Below are 27,497 nucleotides of genomic sequence, written 5' to 3'. Positions count from 1 at the left end.
ACTTATGCATACATAAATATATTACCTGCGCCTTTAGCATTATCTCCCTCTACTATACCAAGCATATAAACACGCATCAAGCCGTCGTCGCCACAAGGCACCGGGTTGTTCCTCTGATTCTGATCTGGAGCAGGTGCATTATTCAACGGTTCTCAACACTCTCGAGCTATATGTAGCACACGAAACCCCTACCCCTGCGTTCTCCCCAATGCCTTTGATTGCATCTGGAACAGTGGGGGCGTGACGATTCTCCCTGTCGTCCTCAGTCATTCCTTTCTAATTTCTGACTTATAGCATCTCTATCTCCCCTCCACGACCCCTGTCTGACATTTTCTTGGGGTTTGGGAGACAAGGGTCTCCTCCTTCATTCTGACGCCTCTACACCTCTTTGCACCTTCATTCTGACGCCTATGCACCTCTCTGCAAACTCGACTCTACTACAGTGGCTTTAACCACTAGTTTTGTGAAGTCATGTATCTGCAAACACGACATATGCTCATGAATCCTCTTATTTAGGCCCCTTTCAAACCATCTTACCTTTTGATATTCATCTGGGACCATGAAATGTGCAAAAAGGGAAAGTTCCAGGAACCTAGCAGCATACTACTGAACAGTGAGACGCCCCTGAGTCAAGTTGAAAAATTCTTTCGCCTTTGCATTCCTGGTGGTGGCGGGAAAATATCGGTCATAGACGACCTGCTTAAAACGACCTTAAGTCATCGTTATAGGAACTGCTCGCTGCTCTTCCAACAACTTTACTACATGCCACCACCGTTCAGCTTCTCCTGTCAGCTTGAAGGTGGCGAAAAGAACTTTCTGCTCCTCGGTGCAATTCAGCACTGCTAATATTTCTCCATCTCTTGCATCCAAGTCTCATCCTTGATCAGGTCAGTGCCACCCTCAAAAGCAAACGATTTCAAGCGGGTGAATTGATCAATCATACAACCTTGGTTCACTAGTGGGTAGCTTGATCCCTCGAAATCTCGTCTCATCTCTTCCCTAGCCTGACGAGCTATACCTCGCAATAGTTAGGAGGTTTCAATCCCATCTCTACTGGAAGCTCCCAACTCGTTTCCTCTTTCATTGTCTATGCCTTTACCTCTAGGATCCATCCTGAATATATAACAGAGGCAAGTTTAAAATTTCTACATCTTAATATATCTGACATAATCATAAAATAGGAAACCAAATTAATATCCAAATCCTCAATTAAACATCCAACATCCAATTATCCACAATCATCTTAACCTTCAAATTCTAATTTCAAGTTTCAGTCTCCATGCTTAGAAACATCACCATCGATGGATTTACCATGGTTTTCTAAAACTGTTGACCGATTCAAAAAATCACAGAAGTCTATCAAGGGATTTCTGCCTTTAGGCTATGAAACGAAAATCAAACTCCTGTTAGTGCCTTAATCTACAAAAATATTCATCTTGTATTTAATATCATAAAAGCTAAGAAACCACATCATTAATCACAACATCGACATCTAATATCATACACACATTCATAAATAGTTTTACTGATAATTTTCTAGAATAGGGAAGATTACACGCTCATATAAGTAACTTCCCTCTACTCTAATACTAATACCAAGGTACTCTATCACGCCCCGAACTTCGAAATGGGACCCAAGAGTGAATTAGTAACCTAAAATGTCCCTGTATCATACAAATAACAACGATATAGCATAATGAATGAGGATCCGACCCCGTGGGGTTACCAAGCACCCTATACACAATCATATATACAACAAAAAAGGTCATTCTATACAAGTACTGTACCATACCAGAGTCTATACAAAACAAAACGGAATCCTTGCTCCATACAAACAAAACGTACATCCAGGTGCCCACATACCCCAAAACTGCTACCCGCGAAACAAAAGTCCTAGCACTTACCCAAGCGCTACCTACAGTACACCGGCCACTATGCTCCCAACTCTAGGACGCTAGTTCTGGTTGCTTGAAGGACCTGAAAAAACATACGTACAATAGGGATGAGACACATCTCAGTAAGGCGAACACAGGTTATATTAGTGTGTGGCATTCGAGCGTTTTCATGACAGCAAATAAACACAGTTAACAATTCCAATATTCTCACAATACAGTTACAGTTACAGCATAGTGCATACACGCACACACACGCATACGCCCACCCATGATCTACACGGTGTCGTCACACCCCTCGGCCCATAGCCGATCCGCAATATCCGGTGTTGGCCCGTAGCCAACCCGCGACACACGACGCTATCGGCACACGGCTAGTCCCAGACTCCCATGGCATCGTACCGGTGCTATTTGGTGGATCCACACCCTTCGGTGATCAACTAGTATAGGCTCACGCCCTCGAATATAGAGCCAGACACTCTTGCCAACATGGCAGGCGATAAACACACGCCCTCGAATATAGAGCCGGACACTCTTTCAATACCTAGAACAATTCAGAACCTAGCTCCTATTGCATTTCAACATAACACATTCCATGTATGCTCACATAAACAAACATACCACACCCATTTGGTAATCCGAAAATCATGTTATCCAATCACGTACAGTTTAAAACAAAATCAAGGCCCGACCATCCATAATACACAGTATAAATCACAATATACCAATGGTTTTCAACAAAACCAGGGATGCAACCCAATACCCCCTTTTTCCAAAACTATAACATGAAAAACTCATAATTTTACCCGTCAGATTCCCCCAAATGAGTAGTCAAAACACACACAAGACCGTGAACCACAGTTCTACCGAGTCCAATTTCAAAAATAACCAATATAAACTATATTCCCTTACCTTTCCCCCAAAAAACCAATCCCGAACTCTACGGCTCCTAAATAGCGAATTAAGTTCTCAAAATCTACAAAACATAGTACAGAATATTCTCACAACTTCGTCCCCTACCAAACTACCGGATTAGAAAAGAAAACCAAGCCTTACCTCGATTTTAAGTTGAAACCCAAAAATCTCTGAAACGGGATTCCGATCCGTAAGTTTTGTAGAGAATCCTTCCGTGATCCTCGTAGTAACATCAGATCTACGATTCCAGTGACAACGGCGAAGAAATCTAACAAGAGAGAGTAGGATGAATTCTAGAGAGAGAGAGAGAGAGAGAGAGAGAGAAAGAGAAAGAGGATTTTGAGATTTCTTAATGGTTAAGTAATGAAAATGGCGTCCACGTCGATGAGACGGTGACCTCGTCAACAAGCCTAAGATCCCCGGTTTCTTGAAATCTCTCGGCTTCTCCTTGTCGACGAGCCTCTGAATTTCGTCGATGAGAAAAACATGGACCTCATCGACGAACTCTGACTTCATCGACAAAGCCTGCTCAAATCCCAATTTGACCCTTCTCTTTATTATTTAAACTCACATCTCACAATTCGGGTTCTTACAACCTCCCCTCCTTACAAAAAATTTTTCCTCAAAATTTGCCATCTATCGTTCACAAACTCATTCGTACAATCAAACACATATACACAACTCTAGAAAGAACCTGGCAACAACTACACCGCAGCCCCATCATAATATATATATATACAACATACGCTCACTTGTGGCAGAGGAATACCGTGGTTACATACACATCATGTCATAGGAGTTCTTAAGTACACACACTGTAATGCCCCAAACCCCTCAACCCGGGTCCAGTGTGTTATACCTGATATTATCCTGTTAAATCATAAATCATTAACATACATACGCAGCGGAAAACATAAACAAAATCTCCATACAACATAGACCATAATACCAACATTCCATAATACTGTAATATACCAGATTTTACTATATCCTAACTAGAAATCCATAAATAAATAAAAACAACCATCATAATCTTTATATATTTATACATCTCCAAAACATTCAGTATGTTCACAACCATTCCGTTCTCTATAAACCTAAAAACGTAATAACATAAAACATAAACATTTCCATTCCCAAAATATTATCAACATATACCCTGTTTCTATAGTCCTCAAAATGCTAATAATACCCTCGAGCTCCTTAAGCCCGATCTCGAGGATGTCCTGAAAAAGAAACATTCATATTTTGGTGAGACACATCTCAGTAAGGGAAGAAATATACATATTAAAACAATGTGTGGCTAACATGAGGTATATAGATATCATTTTAATAACTTTTGCAAATCATTAACATAACTTTGAAATCGTTTTCTGAACCTAAACAAGCACATGCAAAGTTTTAACCCACGAGATTACTTAAGGATAGAGGTGATTACCCGCCCATACAAGTAGCACCCTTCTGCTCTGATACATAGGTAACCCTAAGGTCACAACTAAAGCATACCAGGGCACTTACCTTACTCAGTAAGCCCTCAAGTGTTAGATTAATCTCATACTCATGCATTCAACAATAGTTTATCGGCAAAGGCCCTAAGGATAGGGAAATCTACCCACCCATACAAATAGGTTCCCTCTGCCCTAGTATGTTATGCAGCTACTACCACATCTGAAGCTACTAGTGCACTCGCCTTTCTCAGCAAGCCCTCAGGCGAAGAGTTCGTCTTGCCCAATCATAACATGTTCTACGTACATATATACTTCTAATATCGTAATACATCATTATTTTCTATCATTATACATTCATGTACATTCATTCCTGTTCATAACTTAACTTTGCATTTTATTTCACTTGAAGTGACTTTTTCCCATTCGTATCGTTCACGTTTCACATTTCATTTCATTGCATTGTCATTCCTTTATCATTTCGTTGCATAACATTTTCATTTCATTCCTTCGTACTACAACTGATCTTTAGCCATCATCAGTTAGTCTACGTAGAAACGTGCTAGATCTGCTAACACAACTCTTTTTAACTGTCATCAGTTAGTCTACACAGAAGTGTGCTAGATGTGCTAACATGGATGTCTTTCAACTGTCTTACATTTACATGGTTGCATTTAACATACACAAGCATCATTGTCCATATCATATTTTATTTATAGCTTTACTTACTTAACCTGCATCCCATATATCTAACATATATTTGCACAGAATCTCATGCCACACAATTTTAGCAGTAAAATTCATATACATTTCTTACAAAATAAGCCAACTCATAATTAACATTTATATACCAAAAATACATTTCATTCCTTACTTCCTTAGAAAAACACCTTTTCACTTTCATTCATTTATTTTCACATATACATAACTATATAAACAATCTTAGGCTCAGAAAACATAAATTGCATGGCTAGCATTTTAAACCCACATATAAACATATATACATAAATAACACACAATCCATTTTAATTCATGAAAAACCTTATTTAATATATAAATTTCCCCTTTACCTAACTTTCAAAAATCCTAACTTAATTAAAATAAATTCCAATTAACTTGAATCTTAAGAAAAATACCTATTTACTATTTCTTAGGCTCCATATAACATTAATCCTTAAAAAAAATCTCAAAATAATTCATTGACCCTGATTTTGGGACGTTTCCCAAACCTCTCAAACCAACGATCTGCTCCTACAGCCTTGCAGAGAATGATCCTACGAACCTCGTGGCGGCTCCGGATCGTCAAACCAGGTCAGAATCGGCTCGAAATCGAGGAGAGAAGGGTGGGGGAGCCGTCCTAGAGAGATCATTATCCATTAATCCATTTTATTTATCATATTTTTTTACTTATTTAAATTCCCGGATCATTACACACACTCCCAAGGACAAACCACCTATCCCAACCCAAAGCAAGATGACGTACACGTACTCAAAACAACTATGGATACTTCTGGCGTATTTTCGTTTCCAGTTCCCAAGAAGCCTCCTCAACCTCGTGGTTCCGCCACAATACCCTCACTAATGATATATTTTTGGTACGAAGCTTTTGAACTTTACTGTCTATAACCTGAACAGGTATCTCCTCATATTCTAAAGTATCCCCAATTTTCAAACCATCATAACTGATAACATGTGATGGATCCAACACGTATCTCCTCAACATGGACACGTGAAACACATCATGGACCCTCAAGAGTACTAGGGGTAGTGCAATCTTGTAGGCTACCAGACCCACTCGCTCAAGAACCTCGAATGGTCTGATGTACCTCGGGCTCAACTTGCCCTTCCTCCCAAATCTCATCACCCCTTTCATCGGAGTGATACGTAGAAATACCTTACCCCCCCCCCCCACTTCAAACTCTAACTTACGGTAGCGAACATCTACATAACACTTCTTCCAACTCTAAAATGATTTAACTCTCTCCTGGATTGAACCCACCTTCTTAGAGGCTTGTTGCACAAGTTCAAGTCCTAACATCTAACGTTCACCAACCTCATCCCAATACAAAGGAGATCGACACCTCTGACCATACAAAACCTCAAACAATGCCATCCCAATACTAGCCTGGAAGCTGTTATTATAAGCGAACTCTACTAGTGGCATAAATTGTATCCAGCTACCACCAAAGTCTAACACACAGGCTCGCAACATATCTTCCAAGATCTGTATCGTCCTCTCCGACTGTCCATCAGTCTGGGCGTGGAACGTTGTACTGAAAGTAAGCTTCGTCCCCAGTGCCTCCTGCAAGCTCGTCCAGAATTGAGAAGTAAACCTTGGGTCTCGATCTGACACAATGGACACTGGTACTCTGTGCATTCTCACAATCTCATGCACATACATATCTGCTAGCCTACTAAAAGGATAGCTAACCTTCATCAGTATGAAATGAGCAGATTTTGTCAATCTGTCCACGATCACCTAAATAGCATTATGCCTGTGAAGCTCTGGTGGAAATCCAATAACAAAGTCCATGGAAATGTGCTCCTATTTCCACACCGGAATAGGCAAAGGCTGCAATGGTCCTACTAGCCTCTGATGTTCAGCTTTCACCTGCCGACACGTCAAATATTGCACCACGAACCAGGCAATCTCCCTTTTTATACCACTCTACCAGAAGGGCTAGCGCAAATCCCGATACATCTTCGTACTACCCAGATGTATTGTATACAAAGAACGATGCACTTCCTCCAGAATCATCATTCTAATCTTATCGTCGTTTGGAACACACAGCCTGATCCCAAACCTCAACACACCTCTGTCAAAGATGTTAAAATCTGCAACCAAACCCTATTGTACTTTCTCCACAATCTCTGCTAACTCCGCATCATTAGCCTGTGCGGCTTTAATACGCTCAAACAAGGTCGGCTGGATCACCAAGCTAGCAATAAAAGTTTGATGATCACCAGACACCAACTCCACGCCAAGGCTTTCTAGATCCCGTCTGATATCATGCTGAGCTATAACTGCAGACACAGCCGCATGCTCTGACTTCCGACTCAATGCGTCAGCTACCACATTAGCTTTCCCCGGATGATAACTGATTGTGCAATCGTAGTCCTTGATCAACTCTAGCCACCGCCTCTGCCTCATATTCAGCTTTTTTTGCGTGAAAAAGTACTTGAGACTTTTGTGGTCAGTAAAGATCTCGCATTGCACACCGTACAAGTAGTGTCGCCAGATCTTCAGTGCATATACAACAACATCCAATTCCAGATCATACGTAGGGTAATTCTTCTCATACTCCTTAAGTTGCTGAGAAACATAAGCTACTACCTTACCCTGTTGCATAAGCATACATCCCAAACCTTTCAGGGATGCGTCGCTATAGATCATAAAACCGCCATCCCCCAAAGGAATGGTCAATACTAGAGCAGTAACCAACTGGTGCTTCAACTCAAGAAAGCACTGCTCGCAATCACTAATCCAGTCAAACTTCACCCCCTTCCTGATCAATCGTGTTAGAGGCCTAGAAAATTTAGAGAAACCCTCTACGAACCGACGATAGTAACCCGCCAGTCCCAGAAAACTTCGAACCTCCTGCACACTCTTCGATCTCGTTCAATCGACCACGGCTTCAATCTTGCTAGGATCAACTGAGATGCCGCCTTTAGACACCGCATGGCCTAAGAACGCAACCTGATTCAATGAGAACTCACACTTCTTTAGCTTGGCATACAACCTCCTTCCTCGCAGAATCTGTAGTACCAACCTCAGACGACTCTCATGCTCTTTTGAACTCCTCGAGTATACTAGAATATCGTCAATGAATACCACCATGAACCGGTCCAGGTACTCATGAAAAACCCCATTTATAAGATCCATAAATACTGTCGGAGCATTGGTCAACCCAAACGGCATGACTAAAAACTCGTAGTGGCCATATCTGGTTCGGAAAGCAGTTTTCACCACATCCTCAAATCTAACCCTCCCCTGATGATATCCTGACCACAAATTGATTTTAGAAAAGACCCGCGCCCCCTGCAACTGGTTAAAAAGATCATCGATACGAGGTAAAGGATAGCGATTTTTCACAGTCACCTAATTAATCTCACGGTAATCAATGCACATCTGCATCGACCCGTCCTTCTTCTTCACAAACAATATTGGAGCTCCCTAGGGTGAAACACTCAGTCGGATGAAGCCCTTATCCATTAATTCCTGCAACTGCTCCTTTAACTCCCAAAGTTCCACTGGAGCCATCCGGTACGAAGCTTTAGAGATCGGTGCCTTACTAGGCAGCAACTCTATCGTAAACTCCACCTTACGATCTGGAGGTAAATCGGGTAAATCATTTGGAAACACGTCCGGGAACTCGCTGACTACCCAAATATCCTCGAGCCTCAACTCATCCCGCAGAAGTTCCTTCACACAAGCTAGGTACCCCTGACACTCGTCCAAGAGTAACCTCCTCGCCTGCAGTGCCGACGGAACCTGTGGCGTCGAACGCACACACGATCCTACAAACTCATACTCTTGCTTCCTAGGAGGTCTGAAAACTACTACCTTCCTACGACAGTCGATCACAACATAACTGGATAACAACCAATCCATCCACAGAATGACTTTGAACCTCGACATATCGTATACAAAAAAATTCGCCAGTAGTAGCCTTCCCTAAATTATTACTGGGCAGTTTGCTAACATCCTGCTACAGAATGATATACTCCCAGATGGTGTAGCAACAGATAATACCTCGTTCATGACTTGGGTCTCAACCCTGCACAATTTAACAAAACTCACAGATACAAAAGAATGGGTCACACTAGAATCAAACAAAACAAAAGCTTTATTTGAAAGCAATAATAAGGTACTTATCACTACGTTCCCTGCATGTTCAGCATCCGCTGGAGTAAGAGAGTATACTCTGGCCGAAGCTGTATTCGCCTAAATAGTTCCCCGAGGTATCTAGTTGCTCCCTCGGTTCACACTAGATGCAGGCATATCTCTCTTCGGTACACGACAATCATGAGCCATGTGGCCTGACTTGCGACAGTTGTAGCAATTACCCTCAAATGACCGGCACTCGCCCTCGTGCCACCTGAGGCACCTGGTACAACGAACTTACGTCTAACTCGCTTGAGTACTCTAGCACTTAGTATTCTGACAGTAATCCGAGCCCTTGTTCCTTTTCTTCCATGATCCCTGACGAGATCCCGACTGAGAACTAGAAGGTACTGTCCTCTTCTTTGGTTCTTTATCCACCTCATCCTCTCGGATGTCAGTCTCGATCACCGTGGCCTTATCCACCAAAACTAAGAATTCGCGGATCTGAAGCATACCCACCAACCTGTGAATATCCTTCCTCAAACCCTTCGCGAACCTCCAAGTCTTCTCATACTCATTCGAGATCAAACACAATGCGAAACGGGATAACTCTATATACCGAGCAGCGTACCCCTGCATAGTCATATCTCTCTGTGACAGAGCAGAAAACTCATCTGCCTTCGCATCACGAGTGGAGGCCGGGAAGTATCACTTGAAGAACACCTCCTTGAAATGGCTCCAAGACATTTCCGAAACACCAGCCCTTTGCTTTTCCAGCAGATTCATGGTAGTCCATCAACGCCCCGCATCCCCAGACAGCTAGAAGGTAGCATATAGGGCTCTCTGCTCATCTGTACGGTGGAGAACTTCCAGAATCCTCTCGGTCTTCTCGACCCAGTCCTCCGCTATAATCGGGTCGGGTCCCCCTACAAACTTTGACGGGTGCATGCGTGTGAACCTTTCGATGGTACACCCCGCAGCAGTAGGTGAGCGTTCGCGTCTCCTGACACTCCACCTGATTTCCCACATAACCTGCCTTGTCAAACCTCGAGGCACTAACGGAGACTCATCACTGGCAGTCTCCTCGGAGCCACTCCCCAAGTTATTATCTTTGGGCTCCATTCTAAAATAGAATAGGAATCGGTTAGGACACCTAGATCAAATACAGTTAACACAATAATTGACACACAATCATGTTAACTACTATCTCATAGGCCTAGGTCTGTCCTATCACACCGACACAGAAGTCATCAATGGTTTGCCCTGATTTTACTAGAATCATCATTCCAGGAAAAACACGGAACACCGCCAACGAATCCCTATCTAGCAACAAAACAACCATCGACCTACTCTACCCATTTCAACATCCTAAACTCCGGCATGTACATATAGCTACTCCTAACCAAGTTTACAAGACCTAGAAACCTGCTTAGCTCTGATACCAAGTTGTCACACCTTAAACCAGGAAATGGGACCCAAGGGTGAATTAGTAACCTAACATGTCCCTATATCATACAAATAACAACGATACAGCATAATGAATGAGGGTCCAACCCCGTGGGGTTACCAGGCACCCTATACGCATCCATACGTAATTATATACATAACGAAAAAGGTCATTCTATACAAGTATTGTACCATACCAAAGTCTATACAAAACAAAACGGAGTCCTAGCTCTATGCATACAAAACGTACATTCGGGTGCCAATATACCCCAAAACAGCTACCCGCGAAACAAAAGTCCTAGCACTTACCCAAGCGCTACTCGCAGTACACCGGCCACTACGCTCCCAACTCTAGGACGCTAGTTCTGGTTACTCGAAGGACCTATAAAAATGTACGTACAGTAAGGGTGAGACACATCTCAATAAGGCGAACACAGGTTATATTAGTGTGTGGCATTCGACTGTTTTCATGACAGCAAATAAACACAATTAATGTAATTCTAGTATTCTCACAATACAGTTCCAGTACAGTGCATACACGCACACACACGCATACGTGCACCCATGATCTACAGGGTGTCATCACACCCCTCGGCCCATAGCCAGTCCATGATATCCGGCGTTCGCCCTTTGCCAACCTGTGACACACAACGCCACCGGCACATGGCTAGTCCCAGATTCCCATGGCATCATACTGACGCTATCTGGTGGATCCACACCCTTCGGTGATCAATCGATATAGGCTCATGCCCTCGGATATAGAGCCGGACACTCTTGCCAACATGGCAGGCAATAAACACACGCCCTCGGATATAGAGTCAGACACTCTTTCAGTACCTGGAACAATTCGGAACCTAGTTCCTATTGCATTTCAACATAACACATTCATGCATGCTCATATAACCAAACATATCACACCCATTTGGTATTCCGAAAATCATATTTTCTAATCACATACATTTTAAAACAAAGTCAAGGCATGGCCATCCCTAATACATAGTATAAATCACAATATACCAACGATTTTCAACAAAACCAGGGATACAAACCAATACCCCCTTTTCTCAAAATTGTAACATGAAAAACCTATAATTTTACCTGTCAGATTCCCCTAAATGAGTAGCCAAAACACACACAGGACCGTGAACCAAAGTTCTACCGAGTCTGATTTCAAAATTAACCAATATAAACTGTATTCCCTTACCTTTCCCCCAAAAGACCAATCCCGAACTCTACAACTCCTAAACAATGAACCGAGTTCTCAAAATCTACAAAACACAGTACAGAATATACTCACAACTCCGTCCTCTACCAAACTACAAGATCAGAAAAGAAAATCGAGCATCACCTCGATTTTAAGCCGAAACCTGAAAATCTCCGAAACGGGATTCCGATCCATAGGTTTTGTAGAGAATCCTTCCGTGATCCTCGTAGTAACATCATATCTACGATTCCAGCGACAAACGTCGAAGAAATCTAGAGAGAGAGAGAGAGAGAGAGGATTTTGAGATTTCTTAATGGTTAAGCAATGAAACTAATATTTATAGTCCCTTGACCCGGCCGCCCTCGTCGACGAATGGCATCCTCGTCGACGAGGCCATATAGTCAGCTCGTTGATGAGCCTGAGATCCCCGGTTTCCTGAAATCTCTTGGCTTCTCCTCTTCGACGAGCTTTTGAATTTCATCGATGAGAAAAACATGGACCTTGTCAACGAACTATGACTTCATCGATGAAGCTTGCTCAAATCCCAATTTTACCCTTCTCTTTATTATTTAAACTCACTCATCACGATTCGGGTTCTTACACACTCACCTTACTCAGTAAGCCATCGAGTTATGTATCTAGGCAAAATCTCCGAGAATAGGGAAGCTTACCTACCCATACAAGTAGCTTCCCTCTGCTCTAGTACCAATAGAAAATTACCAAGGCACTCGCCTTCCTCAACAAGCACTCGGGTGGAGAATTCTACTTTACCATAAATACTTATGTAATTATAGTTATACGTATCCAATGTCATCATTTCATAGAGATCCACGTATATACACATACCACAACCAATTCATACAGGATACACACATATTCCATGCACACCCACAAAGGGTCTATAACAACACAAGTGATACAGTCCACACAAGACTCACATCCACATAGGGATATACACACAGTCTTCATTCATACCCACATAGGGTTCATATCCATACAAAATATAATGTCCCACAAGACTCTCATCCAGACAAAACACACGGTCCACACAAGACTAGTCCACACAAGACTAACACCTTCACAGAGTACATGGTCCACACAGGACTAACACCACATAGTAATATATTGTGGCCCACATAGGCACCGCAACCACACAGGTTACAAATCCACACACACAGCCCCGTTCATAGTAAATCGGTTAAACAAACTCCTCATTTCACTGCCAATGTTTTACCCCCTTAATATAAATTCTCATAGAACGACCTCCCATACCATTACCAATGTTATATGGCAATTTATATCAGGTACGATATAACGACCTCCTCATACCACTGCCAACACTATATCGCAATTTATATCAACTACATTACACATCCTATGCATAATCAATCATCCAAGCACATCCTCACATTTACCACAGTATTCACAATCACACAATACTCACAATTGAACAATAATCACAACCAAGTAGAATTACAATCCAAACAGTAGCCACAAGCGAACAGTAAAACATTATCAAGCAGTACTCGCAACCATTTAATTATGAAAGTTATTTCCATACCACATGATTTTTCCCAAATACCACATATTTAATTCTAATCATTTTTTATCCAAAAGTCTACCCATTCAAATAAACATACCTATATATATATATATATATATATATATATATATATAATTTTATATACTTGAATTTAACCGGTTTGAAAATTAATTGAAAAGCTGCTATAATATTTTCCCCTTACCTGCTCCTCGAGATTCTGCCTAAAATCGAATAGGAAATGAGACCCTATATTCCAAAAATCTCAACTTACTCAAATCTCAAAACAATACTCATTTAATACTTCATATGTTCCATATACTTCATTTTAATAATAAAACTTTAAAATATCTCACTTACCCTGATTTTGGGATTATACTCCAAAATCCCAAATCAACGATCTGCTCTGGTAGCTTTGCAGAGAATGATCCCACGAACCTTGTGGTGGTTCTGGATCATCAAAATAAGCTCTAATGGGGGCAGGAATCGAAGAAAATAAAGGGAAGAACCTTAGGTTTCAGAGAAAAAGAAAATGAAATTTTGATTTCCTTGAGAAATGCTCGCATGACTTTCTTTATAGCCACCTCTACGCAAAAAAATGTCGTCTGTTTCCCCAGGCCTCTAGAAAACCATCGCCAGTTTTATCTTTAACCATCCCGGATTTATCGTTTACCCAATTACCGCCCCGCGATAAATTCCGAAAGCTATCGCTAGTTTTCTCTCCTCTCCAAAAAATCGTCGCCGTTTTTCTCTCCTCTCCAGAAACCATCGCCGGTTTTCTCTTGAACCAGCCACAATCCAATTTTTCTTTTTATTTCCCTTTATTTATTTATTTTATATTTATTTTCTTTTAATTTTCAGGTTCAGGTTATTACAATACTGATCTGCATGCCTGATTTGAACGTCATATGCTTGGCCGATGCAGATTTGTTCATTGCATGCTGGTAGTTAACTAAAGTCTTGCATGTTGAATTCATTGATCTATTTTAGACATACATGCTAGCTAGTCGACTGAAATTATGACTTCATAAGACTTATTTTTAAATTCTAAATACTTTTGAAAGTCTTATGTAGTATCAGTATGGTGACCAAGTTGAACTTAGTGTTTTAACCTTAAGTGGTCACTTAGACTAGTTCATGCACATTGTCATTAATGAATATTTAAAAATGATGCATGATAAAAAGATTATTTGCATGACGATTCTTTGGTAATTATAAGTCTTTGCATGTTAAATGATCATGACTTGAAATCCATTCGATGCAGGTTGAACTTTATGAATATTTTTATAATGCATGTTGAATAATTGAATAGGTAGCGGTGCATGTTGAATCCTAAACACCGTATGCTATATTGGAAAACATGCAAAATTTTCAATAATCCTTTGAATTTTTCTAGAATGTTCTAAATTATACACATGCTCTTTACCAAGTTGTTTGGACACATTTACCATGCTTATATTACAAGTATGAATATTTTGTGCTTATTTTGAAAATGTCCATTCTTGAATGATCATTGAATGATTGATCTACAAAAAATGGTTTAAATTCTAAATCAATTCATGAGTTTGGAAGGAAGCCAATCTAGGCTTTTCTAATATTATGGTTTAACACCCAAAATTTTGGTGTATGTGTCTAGCACATACTCACCTCACCTTCATGAAACAAATCTTAAAGGGGAGTTTTTTTTTTTTTTTTAAATAGCACGTCTCTTTTTTATGATGATCAAAGGGGGAGAAACTTTTTTGAAACTTGGTGTCCTATATGTTAGGAATAAGATGTTTGTTGTTATGTGTGGAGGAGAAGTGAAATGCATGAGGGGTAGAATGCATATGGTAGTATGAAAGTTCATCTTACTTATTACTTGTTTTATCTTGCATGAACTTTCTACTTTATGAATTGCATTGTGAAGCTCCAATGGATATGTAATATCTAGTTAAATGTTTTATTATGTCTTATATGCATAAAGTAAGGGAGAGTGAACTTTAGACATGCATATAGTAAAGGGGAGCATATTTTAGTCTTATTTAAGAATATGCATAATGTGAGGGAGAGCTTTAAATCATACCCTATATAGAACATCAATGGTTTTTCATCATCAAAAAGGGAGAGATTGTTAGTCTTAGAGGTTACGTAAGTTTAATTGTCTTGTTTTGATTATAACAATTCATTAGTGGTTTTAGGTAAGCTTATCTTTGCATATTAAGTTATGGTTAGTATAATCACAAATGCAAAGATTAAGGAAATTCTTAATAGGTTAGACATTATCAAAAAGGGGAAGAATGTTAGCCTTCATGGCTACACTATCATGGTTTATGTGTTTTGATGATATTAACCTATATTTGGTTTCTAATGTTTTCCATCTTTGCAGATCGTGCTTAGTACAGGTACAAGTGTCGAATACATAAAGTATTTGTCAAAAGGCAAAGATTGGGCCGAGTCAATGTTCGAATAGAAAGATCAAATGGACACGTATTCAGAAGAACCCAAGCACAACCAAAGGGAGCTTAATGTTGAATTTATGTAATAGGTGTTTGTTTGAGGTATTATATCTTGTAACTCTTACGATTTTGTTTCATACATAATTTCGGAGTAAGAGTTGAGCAAATTGCATATGCATACTAGGACACATGAGTTTATAGGATTGCTCTAAAATCACAAACTCAACCTTCATGGTTTTCAAAGTTAAACTTAAGAGTTTGTTAAATGAATCCTAAACTCAAATACGTTTTCTAAAGGGACAAGTTTTCAAACATCTTGGTATTTTGAACATCTTCATACTTAGTCCCGGTTTTATCAAAACGAGTCTTGTGTCCTAAAGCTTCAAAGAAGTCAAGTATATTTTCAATAAAGGACATACAAATATATAAGATATCAAAATGGTTTTTTAAATGTGTTTTTATTAATAAGATATCTTATATTCAAAGGAAAACTCATTTGGACAAGTATTAAACTTTATTAGACTTAATATTTTTCATATACTTTTGTCCAAGAACTTTTCAAGTGATTAAAAGGCTTTTTGGTTTGGTTCAAAACCTATGTCATGCACCTATCAAATTTCCTGAACACTTTTTAGAATTTGGAGCATAACTTTTGTTAAAAAAGTCCAAAAAGGACGATCTTGGTGTCCCTATAAAGTTAAGACAAAATGCCACAACTTTCGTATTGATGACCTTTTCTGATTCAGGGCACTCATTGATGAACATAGGGGATTCGTCGACGAGTGGCAGTGTGTGACTAGTCGATGAGTCCAACGGGCAGAACTGCTCCAACGGGCGGAAAACGGCTTGTTTACCAAATAAAATATTTTTTCTTCCTCCCAAAGGCTAGTTAATAGCTCCTTTGGCTCTTAGGCTATAAATAAAAGCTATTAGACTTGTATTAACATGGTTTTGAAGGCTTTTGATCATTCTTAGTGAAAAATATCTTTTTATACCAAAACCTAAGCACCTAGCACTTTGCATTGTTGTTCCTCATTCACAAGTGTTCATTCGCTCTTGCACTTTAATAGTGTTTGATTCATTAATTTCTCCCCCGCCCATTTAGTTTCTTGAAGGCAAATTATATTAATTCTTCTTCTAATCATTGTATCCAAAATTTCCATGCTTTTACCCGTAAGTGTCCCTATATTCCAAGTTGCTAATCTAATCCTAGTTTCCTAAACTAATTTCTTTACCTGCCCACGTCCAGAATGATGCAGGAACTCTCGCATATTTGACACCGTACCCAGGCGCCGACACAGCGCATCGCTTTGGGGCGACGACCTAGCCCACCCTCACCCACTTTCACTACACCTGGGTGGTTCAAGTGCAACGTGTTGCTCATAGGGGACGCCCCAGCAAATATTTGGTAAGGATTCATATCATAGTGATCTGACAAATTTTACGCTGGCTGTCAGCTACCTAACGCAACCCTCTTCCTTAACCTGGGCTTGGGACCGACTATGTGTGAAAAAATTAAGACATTAAGTGCATCAATGATGGAGTTATCTTTGCATATTAAGCTATGGTTAGTTTAATCACAAATGCAAAGATTAAGGAAATTCTTAATATGTTAGACATCATCAAAAGGGGGAAGAATGTTAGCTTTGGTGGCTACACTGTCATGGTTTATGTGTTTTGATGATATTAACCTATATGTAATTTCTAATGTTTTCCATCTTTGCATATCGTGCTTAGTACAGGTACAAGTGTCGAATACATAAAGTATTGGTCAAAAGGCAAAGATCGGGCCGAGTTGATGTTCGCATAGAAAGATAAAATGGACACGTACTCGGAAGAACCCAAGCACAACCAAAGGGAGCTTAATGTTGGATTTTATGTAATGGGTGTTTGTTTGAGGTATTATATCTTGTAACTTTTGCAGTTTTGTTTCATACATAATTTTTTAGCAAGAGTTGAGCAAATTGCATATGCATACTAGGACACATGAGTTTATAGGATTGCACTAAAATCACAAACTCAACCTTCATGTTTTCAAAGTTAAACTTAAGAGTTTGTTAAATGAATCCTAAACTCAAATATGTTTTCTAAAGGGACAAGTTTTCAAACATCTTGATATTTTGAACATCATCATACTTAGTCCCGATTTTATCAAAACAAGTCTTGTGTCCTAAAGCTTCAAAGAAGTCAAGTATATTTTTCTATAAAGGACATACAAATATATAAGATATCAAAATGATTTTTTAAATGTGTTTTTATTAACAAGATATCTTATATTCAAAGGGAAACTCATTTAGACAAGTATTAAACTTTATTAGACTTAATATTTTTCATATACTTATGTCCAAGAACTTTTCAAGTGATTAAAAGGCCTTTTGGTTTGGTTCAAAACCTATGTTATGCACCTATCAAATTTCCTAAACACCTTTTGAAATTTGGGGCATAACTTTTGTTAGAAAAGTCCAAAAGGACGATCTTGGTGTCCCTAGAAAGTTAAGATAAAATGCCACAACTTTCATGTTGATGACTTTTTTTGATTTAGAGCACTTATTGACGAACACAGGGGATTCATCGACGAGTGGCAGTGTGTGACTAGTCGATGAGTCCAACGGGCAGAACTGCTCCAACGGGCGGAAAACAACTAGTGTACCAAATAAAATATCTTTTCTTCCTCCCCCCTCCCCCAACGGCTCATTTGGCTCTTGGGCTATAAATACAAGCTATTAGACTTGTATTAACATGGTTTTGAAGACTTTTGATCATTCTTAGTGAAAAACATCTTCTTATACCAAAACCTAATCACCTAGAACTTTGCATTGTTATTCTTCATTCACAAGTGCTCATTCTCTCTTACCCTTTAATAGTGTTTGATTCATTACTTGAGAGATAGTGTGAGGTTTTCTTTGTATTTAATATTTGCTCATTTGAGGAGCATCATATTGTATTTTCATCATCTTCTTATAAATGTTCTTTGTGAACCGTTTGGTGAAGGTTCTTTGTGAGTGGGTAGGGATTTGTTCCCGAGTTATAAGGCTTCTTCGCCAGTAAAGGAGCTCCTTAGTGGATTTTGGAATCCTTGGGTTAGTCCCACGGCGTGGACGTAGGTTTGGTGTCGAACCACATAAAAATATCATTGTTGATTTTCTCTACCCTTCTCTTCATTTTATTTGTCTTATACATGATTTAGATTTACTTATATTGTGATATAATTTCTTGTATCTTGCCAAGAGTTTTTATTTTGTAGAGAAATACGCATTCCACGAAAAGAGTTTATTCACCCCCCCTGTAGACTATACACTCCGGGCTATGACGACTAACAATTATCCAAATCTGTAACCGAACCAAATCGAACCTCTATATTAACTGAACCGAACCAACCGAACTCGGTCAGTTAATTCAGTCAAACCCAAATTATGCTCACCCCTACTAGAAAGTGTATCTTTTGTTTAATTTATTTTTCTTTCATAAATGAATGTTACTTAAAATAACTATTACTAATGTTAAATGCAAATGTATGTACATTTTAATTAATTAGTTTGAAAATTACGAATAAATTATGTATATTTTAGTTTATTATATATATTTTTATAAATTTGCTACCATTGAAGAAGAGTTTTGAGTCTAAAAGAAGAAAATTTTTGAGTATGTCATTCGCGATTCTTATTGTAGTTTGCAACTATTGTTATCCTGTGTTTGGTGCCTTACTTTTTCAGTAGTTTTTTATAGTTATTTTGTTTCCAAAGTATCAGAATATATATATATATATATATATATATATATATATATATATATAGGATAAATTCTAAAAGTTAGACATTTATCAAACACTTAGCTAGTGTTTGGATGCATGGAGCTTGGACTTTAAATTTAAATTTAAATGGATTTAGAGAAAATGAAGTAAAAAATTACATAAAGTTTTGAACAAATTTAGCCTATTTTAATTGATTACCAAACACTTAAACTAGATTACGTCTCAGCCCTTAATGAAGTAAAATTAATTCTTAATAAGCAAACAAAAACAAATATATTTAAATTTAATAGACAAGTTCAAAGGGATCCATGAAAGTAAAAGTAAGGATATGGACAGGGGGACGACCGACCCGTCAATCTCGTTCACGTGCCGACAAATTGCCATTCCCCCCTTTGACCAATGCCCCCATTTCTGCAATTAAAATAAAACTATCAATTGTTAACTGATTATTATTTGTTTATTAATGATCACCTCCAAACGCTGCCTTAATTCTTATTTATTAATTATATACGCCAAATCCTTTTCTAATTAAAACTACTTTACGAAGACGCAACTTTCGGAAGCCGTCCACAGCGGAGCCGCGACGACACCGTTCCAAGCAAGCAATTGCAATTTTTATCAATTTATTAGCCTTTTTTTATTTATTTATTTTTTATAAAAAAAAACAAACAGCTGGCTCAAGTGAACTCAGCAGCTTCCAAAAAAATGGGTCCAAGCGAGTGGACCATGAGGTGTACGGTTTTCAGAAAGGTGCATGGACGTGATTTTAAAAGGGGGATGGGAAAAGTCTTCGAAATGAACAGTGGTGATTTGATTTGGGAAGGGAAGGAGAGGAGAGATCGACGGCGGGCGGTGGGGGCGCATGAGTCACGATGCGGGCGCAGGTAACGTAAGCCATACTGGGAGCACACGTCAGCAGCTAAAAAGTAGTTGTTTGGATTATTAGCCGCAAACGTCAAGGTTAGGTGGGTTGGACGGGGTGTTTGGTTTCCGGATTTTCAGAATCCGGGAAAATAAAGTCCGATTACGATTAGGATTTTGGGTTCTGAACATCTCTTCAATTTTTAGGAATATCTTTCGTGCAAGACATGAAATTCTTCTTCTCCTTTTTCATTTTCCCATTTTGGGGCGGCAGATAATTAACCATGATGTGATGTTTAGATGATACTAAAGAGGCTTGTAGGTGTGAAGTGAAGTGAGGTTATTGATTAAGACTATGTTTGGGGCTTGTAAAATATCAAAAAAGGAAAAAAATAAATAAATAAATAAATAAATATATATATATATATATATATATATATGAAGAAATTTGTATTTTCAGTTATGATTATTAAGAAAAATGAGGAGGATTAGAAATAAATTAATTTTATGAAAAAAAATTGATTTAATTCATTATTAGTATTTAATTTTTTATATTTTTAATTACAATAAAGTAAAATTTTATTTTTTATAATATTTAATATAGAAAGAAAATATAATGAAAAATGAGTTCCTTCTTCTTTCTCCTCTCACTTTCCTTTTTTCAAGTAAAATCTTTGTTCCAAATGTACCATGAGAATCTCTTTGGATCAAGGATTTAATTTGGGAAAATAAAAGGAAACGAATAAGGAGAAAACTCATTTTCTATTATATTTTCCTTCTATACGAAATATGATTAAAAATAAAAGTTTGTTTTAATACGATTAAAAATTAAGAAAATTCAAATATTAATGATTTGTAAAATTAAAATTTTATTCATGGAATTGATATATTTTTGATTTTCTCTCTCAATTTTTTCGATAACCAAACATGAAAATGTGGATTCCTTAATATTTACCTTTTCTTTCTTTAATATTTTCTGAGTTCCAAACTAGGCGAAAGCAACTAGACTTCTAAAATTATTAAGATATACCCATGCATTTAAATGCATATTACTTTATTTTAATTTTAGTTTATATGTTTTCATTTCATTGGCAATAAATTTTGACCGAATATTAGATTATTCAAGATAATATTTGTTAGGAGTTTAAAAGATATGTTGAAGGCAAAAATGAGTAGGCGTAATATGACTTTATAAGCTTTGGCATTATATAAATTTTCTTTTTGATAATTTTTTCACGAGCAAATGCTATAAGTATTCAAAGCATGAGGAGAAAAAAATTGAAAATAATTCTCGTGGTTGTAAGATGTGAACAATCACTATCTTTAAGGTGATATTTGCATCCACTTGAATAAGTTGCTTTAAGAAAAAAAAAAAACACAAATCACTTGAAAGATAACAAAAAAAATCAATTAGAAATCTTTGGACAACAAATTTGAAGGTTTTTTTTTGGCAAAACTTCTCTGAAAACAAAGTATTTGATCATAAAAAAAAATAAAAATAAGAGAGAGAGAGAGAGAGAGAGAGAGAGAGAGAGAGAGAATTTATGCTTAATTCTACCACCATGACCTCAAATTTATGGATGAGAATTTACAAATAACATTCACTATTCTAAAAAATTTATGTCTCTTCAAATAGACATGACTGAATATATTTAAATCTCAAATTAAATTTTAAGGTGGTAGTTATTTCTAAGAGTTGTTTTAATTTCCAACAACTATCTTGTCTAAATTTTGTCATCAAATTCAAAAAAATAATAATAATCTTGACTATGAGTTGCTAATTAATTACCCATGTACATGTGCTAAGTGTCTGTCAAGAGCAAAGTAAATATATATAATTATATACGATTGCATTATAACCATTTGGTCCTATTTTTATTCCCAAATTCTTATTTTAGCATATACGATAAAAAATACTGAATAAAAGTATAAATCCTATTTCAATTTTATCAAAAACCCTTTTGCATCTACTTTCTATTACAATCTAAACTCTAATAAATATGACATCGATGAAACATTAAAACACAGACACCTTTCTTTGTATTACGTATATAAAATAATTATTTTCTTAAAAAAAAAATATCAAATTAAATTATAAAAATAAAACATGTGCGTGACAAAAAGAAGCCGACACAAATTTTAAACTTCAAAAAATTCCTAAATGTACTATTTATGAGAGCGAATATTTTTGTTCTCAAAAATAACTAGTCGGGGCTTTTTTCACAATTAACAAATTACAATAGATCGTAAAGTCTCACACAAATTTCCTAAGCTTAACAAAAAGAAAAATTATAAAGTTTTAAAAAAAAATATTGAGCAGTGGCTTTGTAGTTTGTAGTGTCCAATTGGGACAGAAAATAGAGGGGCAGATTTTGTTGAAAAAGGGAATAACCAGAAATAGGTTTGAATCCCTTGGGGTGGGGGCTGGGGCTGGGGCTGGGGCTGCGGCTGTGGCGTATGCGCTGGGAAGGCTTGCCACGTGGAGCAACCACATGCTTAAATGTCAGTCAAGGAGGAATGGGCCCACGTCCATCCACCTCCCCACTTACCAAAACCAAATTTTAATTCACAAAAAATAATTATAATACATTAAATCCATAGCCTCTCCTTCTTTCAATTCACACAGGGGGGGAAGGTGGGAGCAAGTTGGAAAGCCAAGCTGGTGGACCCCATCAACCGCTCTGTCCTGTGCTGATCCAACGGCTGAGATCTTCGCCACCTCGCGCCAGGCTTATCGTCTCTCTTTCTCTCTCTACGACTCTGCTACAGAGAGAGAGAGTGAGAGGGGGTGACCAAAATATAAGAGGCTAAGGTTGAAGCGGGACCAGTAGCCAGCCCGCCATTAATGCCACCATCCTCCCCCCTTCCCTCGATCTCCTTCATCTCTCTCTCTCTCTCCTTCCCTTGCGGCGAACGCTGAGCCTCCCCCGCAGCTCAAATCTCTCTCTCGCTCTACCTTGCTCTTGCTCTGTTTCTCCCCTTTGCTTCTTCCTCCAATCCTTTCTGTCCTTTCATCTTTTACTTCTCCGGTGGATATCTGTAGTTTGGCGTTCGTTTCGGTTCACAGAGGTAGAGGTGGAGGTGGGTTACGATTTTTAAAATTTTTTGGGTTCTGTGTTATGGGTCTGGGTTTTTTTTAGTGGATGGTTTATGCTTGGATGCATCTTTGAGATTTAAAAAAAAAAAAAAATGAAATAAGTGGATTTGCAGTCGAAGGTCAGTTGTGAAGGTTTCATGGTCAATTGGTCATGAGTATAATCTAACTTTTGTGTATAAAAAAAGGTCTTTTGATCACACCCACGATCCGCTGTATCTGTCACGGATCAAGCCTGATTCTTACTTTACAGTTCAGCACAGCTGATGCTCCATATTCTTTTCTTTCTTGAAGTTGTTGATGATGTGTTCCAGGGCGAAGAGTTTCAGCGAAGGAAGAGAAGAACCAAAGGAGAACTGCGCATTCTTGGGAGTAATTTCTATGGGGCTTTGTTTGAGTGCTCGAATCAAAGCTGAGAGCCCGTGTCACACAGGTTCTGTTCTCTCCGAGCTGCTTATTCTCACACATGTACTTGTATATATTAATTTTAGCTGTTTTGTCTGTTAATTTTTAATCTGATATCGCTGATTAAATTGTGGTTTATTTCTTTTCTTTCTTTAGTCTGCGTGTGTTTTTTCCTTAAATTTACTATATATATATATATATTCATTCCATGGATATCTTGAAAGTTTTAGTCCTTTTAAGTTTTAATACCCTGTTCAATTTCTTTCTTTCGTTTTTTTAAAAAAAATATATATATTTGTTGAAGTGGGTCTAGCTAGACTTGTGGAAAATTGCGGTCTCGATTCCGAATTCCTGAGATTGCTTTTCTGGGAAATGATTTTTTCTAATTTTCTAAAAGAGCAAACTTCTTCTTGCCTTTGAAGGATAGGTTTGCATTACTGAAAACATAGCCCTCAGTTTATAGCTAGGCAATATTTTGGTTGCTGCCCGCATGTGAACTCTTCCTTTTCTTCCCTATTTTGAAGTTTTCCTCCGATGCCTAATCTGAAGTGGGTTCTTCTGCTAGTCTAAAAGATTCAAATTTGTATAGTATGTCGGCATTCAGATAGTTTTCTTCCCTTTAAGAATGATATTTTGGGTTTTTGTATATAATTTTCCCAGTAGATTGATTATTAGGAATGGAGTTGGGTCTGGGAAGCATGGAAATTTTCTTTAATTTACCAAAACAACACACAATTGGCTTGTGCAGGGGCAAATTCGAAATGTGTCAGCACAGATGGAATTGATCTAAGCAAGGTTTCGTCACCCTCGGTACCTCCAACTCCTCGGAGTGAGGGTGAGATCTTGCAGTCCTCCAATTTGAAGAACTTTACTTTTGCCGACGTCAAAATGGCCACAAGGAATTTCCGCCCTGACAGTGTATTAGGGGAAGGTGGTTTTGGTTCAGTTTTTAAGGGTTGGATTGATGAACATTCATTTGCCGCTGCCAGGCCTGGAACTGGTATGGTTATTGCTGTGAAAAGGCTTAACCAAGAAGGTTTCCAAGGGCACAAGGAGTGGCTGGTGAGTTCATTTCTTTACTTTTCTTCGAATTCTCTTCATATTTGGAGGGTTGGCTTATTGTATATTTGATGTTTATGTTTTTAGTGAACAATTCGCCAAATCCTGTCAATAATTCATTCCCTAAAATTAAATTGGTTTGGCCTTCTAGCTAGGAGAACCCATCATGATCAAGATGTCTGTTGTTATCCGGTATCTCAAAATTGTAAGAGTTGGATTCATTTTTTTTTTGGTATCTGTGACTCCACAGGCAGAAGTGAATTATCTAGGGCAGCTTTACCATCCTCATCTTGTGAAACTGATTGGATATTGCTTGGAGGATGAGCAGCGGCTGCTAGTGTATGAGTTCATGCCTCGGGGCAGCTTGGAGAATCACTTGTTCCGAAGTTAGTTCTTCCTGTCTATCCTTGATGCTGTTTACCGAACCAAAAATGATTCTGTTTTGTGATTGAAAATTTTAAATTCTTGTTCAACAGGAGGCTCTTATTTCCAACCCCTTTTGTGGAACCTCCGCTTGAAGGTTGCCCTTGGGGCTGCAAAGGGGCTTGCATTTCTTCATAGTGCTGAAACACAAGTAATATACAGGGACTTCAAAACTTCTAATATCCTGCTGGATTCGGTATGTGATCCCTCTGGTGTGGATCTTCGTGCTCTTTTGTAACATGGTTTTTTCACACTTCCGTTGGCCCTTTTAACAAACTATTCTGGTATTCTCTGCAGAACTACAATGCAAAGCTTTCTGATTTTGGTTTGGCCAAGGATGGGCCAACAGGTGATAAAAGCCATGTCTCCACCAGAGTCATGGGGACCTATGGTTATGCAGCTCCTGAATATCTAGCCACTGGTACTATTCAATGCAAATTACTTTGTTTCACATTTGAATTTGTATGTATAATTTTTCATTCATGTCTTGTTTTCTGCCTCAACAACATTCCTCAATACAGTGATGTATACTAGCTGTGAATAAACATATACTTCGGGACAACATGCCTACCTGGCTACCTGAACCAAAAGCAAATAGATTAGTCTCTGCTTTTCCCGTTGAAAATTTGTTTTTATTATAAAATTTCAAAGGTCATAAGTGGCTGTTTTACTTTATATACTGGAATATTTCCTTTGCAGCTATCATGCCTCATCCCAATAATTGGGATAGTAAATGGCTGTTGACCTAATGCAGTTCTTTCCTCTCTATGGGGTAGGTCACACAGCTGACAAGGGTTATATCCAGCCCCCCTTCTTTCAATTCTTTAAAGTCTCTTATTTTGTGCTTACATGCTCCTACAGCAAAAAGTTTATTTATTCACTTATTTTTTAATTTGTTTCCCCTTTGAACTTGGTTGAAAGCCCCTATATAGTTGTATATGTTGAAGCACCACCCATTATTCATTTATTTATTTATTTTGCGGGTGATGGGGTGGTGAGCTCTCCCCCCCCCCCCCCCCTCGCTCTCTCTCTCTCTCACTCACTCTCACATCCGCATTCTTTATATTTTCTTCTTCAGTTTCCATCTGTGTGTTCGGCATGTTTTGTTGCACTGGGGTCAGAATGGATGCCTTTCTGACTTTTTTCCTGCAAATGGCAAGACTTCGGATGGATTTTTTTAGCTCGTGAATTCTTTGGTCTCAATAATTTTCTGATATTTACAATTCTGTTATTGTAGGTCGCCTAACTACGAAAAGTGATGTGTATAGTTTTGGGGTTGTTCTTCTAGAAATGTTATCTGGGCGCAGGGCAGTGGACAAGAATCGGCCGTCTGGAGAACACAACCTGGTGGAATGGGCAAAGCCGTATCTGGCCAACAAGCGTAAGGTCTACCGAATCATGGATAACCGCCTTGTAGGTCAGTACTCCATGGATGGATCACAAAAGGCAGCTAATCTTGCATCCCGATGCCTATCTACAGAAGCCAAATTCAGGCCAAACATGGATGAGGTTGTGATGGAATTGGAACAGCTCCAGGAATCCAAGGGACCTGGAAGCGCTGACCCCAATTTGGGCAATCGTCCAAGGCCTCGTAGACGAAGTGCCGATGATGCTCGCAGTGGAAAAACTGCTGCTGCTGCCGGCGCTTATCCCCGGCCATCTGCTTCCACCCTTTACCATTAGAAGGGAACCAGAAAACTTAGAAGGATCTACTTTTTTTGTTCGTAGCATTGGAAAGCAAAATACATACTGAAGGAGGTTTGGTGGTGATTGATCCATCTCAGCAACACGAGGGTCACTGGATTCTACTTTATTTCTTCAAAATGACTGTACAGTTCATGTTTCAGCTATAGCTAATGTGTTCATAATTGGCATCTATGCATACAACTTCCAGGTGAGCTTGAAATGTCAGTAACCAGCCCCAAGTTGTTCAGCTTGAAGAATGGGGCATGCAAGTGTTTTGCACAGCTAGAGTTATAGCTTCGCTTCCTTTTTGGAATGGGTGTACCTGTTCTGTATTTATATTTTTTTTGTCTCTCAAAGCTGAGTTTGTCCAATCTTACACGTTGTAGTTTGTTGTAATATGTCAACTGCGGTCTTTGCAGCAAGAATGACGATGGAATTTAGTTATTGATATATATATATATATATATATGTAATATGTATGACTATACTTTCTGGCCTAATGGTTTGAATCAG

General features: G+C 38.5%; 1 protein-coding gene across 2 annotated transcripts; it reads left to right on the top strand.

Moving 5' to 3' along the window:
• Window positions 1-23,077: 23,077 nt before the first annotated feature.
• LOC131148501 (receptor-like cytoplasmic kinase 176) lies at window positions 23,078-27,469 on the top strand. 2 transcript variants are annotated; one of them, XM_058098215.1, is made up of 7 exons: window positions 23,078-23,398; window positions 23,726-23,844; window positions 24,565-24,878; window positions 25,126-25,261; window positions 25,352-25,494; window positions 25,596-25,719; window positions 26,536-27,469. In XM_058098215.1, exons 2-7 carry the CDS (start codon window positions 23,793-23,795, stop codon window positions 26,979-26,981), a joined length of 1,215 nt encoding a protein of 404 aa, XP_057954198.1. In that variant the 5' UTR covers window positions 23,078-23,398; window positions 23,726-23,792; the 3' UTR covers window positions 26,982-27,469. The 2 variants fall into 2 exon arrangements, with proteins under 2 accessions (XP_057954198.1, XP_057954197.1); XM_058098214.1 differs by having other exon boundaries at window positions 23,085-23,398; window positions 23,706-23,844.
• The last annotated feature ends 28 nt before the right edge of the window (window positions 27,470-27,497 follow it).

This window comes from Malania oleifera, chromosome 2, assembly GCF_029873635.1.
Source record: "Malania oleifera isolate guangnan ecotype guangnan chromosome 2, ASM2987363v1, whole genome shotgun sequence".
In the NCBI taxonomy this organism is placed as follows: Eukaryota; Viridiplantae; Streptophyta; class Magnoliopsida; order Santalales; family Ximeniaceae; genus Malania; species Malania oleifera.
This window is presented reverse-complemented; position numbering and strand designations above follow the sequence as displayed.

Coding starts and splice junctions, on each gene's coding strand:
- LOC131148501 (XM_058098214.1), top strand. CDS start 23,712: ATGATGTGTTCCAGGGCGAAGAGTTTCAGCGAAGGAAGAGAAGAACCA. Junction 23,845..24,564: donor TGAGAGCCCGTGTCACACAG/GTTCTGTTCTCT, acceptor TGGCTTGTGCAG/GGGCAAATTCGAAATGTGTC. Junction 25,720..26,535: donor TCCTGAATATCTAGCCACTG/GTACTATTCAAT, acceptor CTGTTATTGTAG/GTCGCCTAACTACGAAAAGT.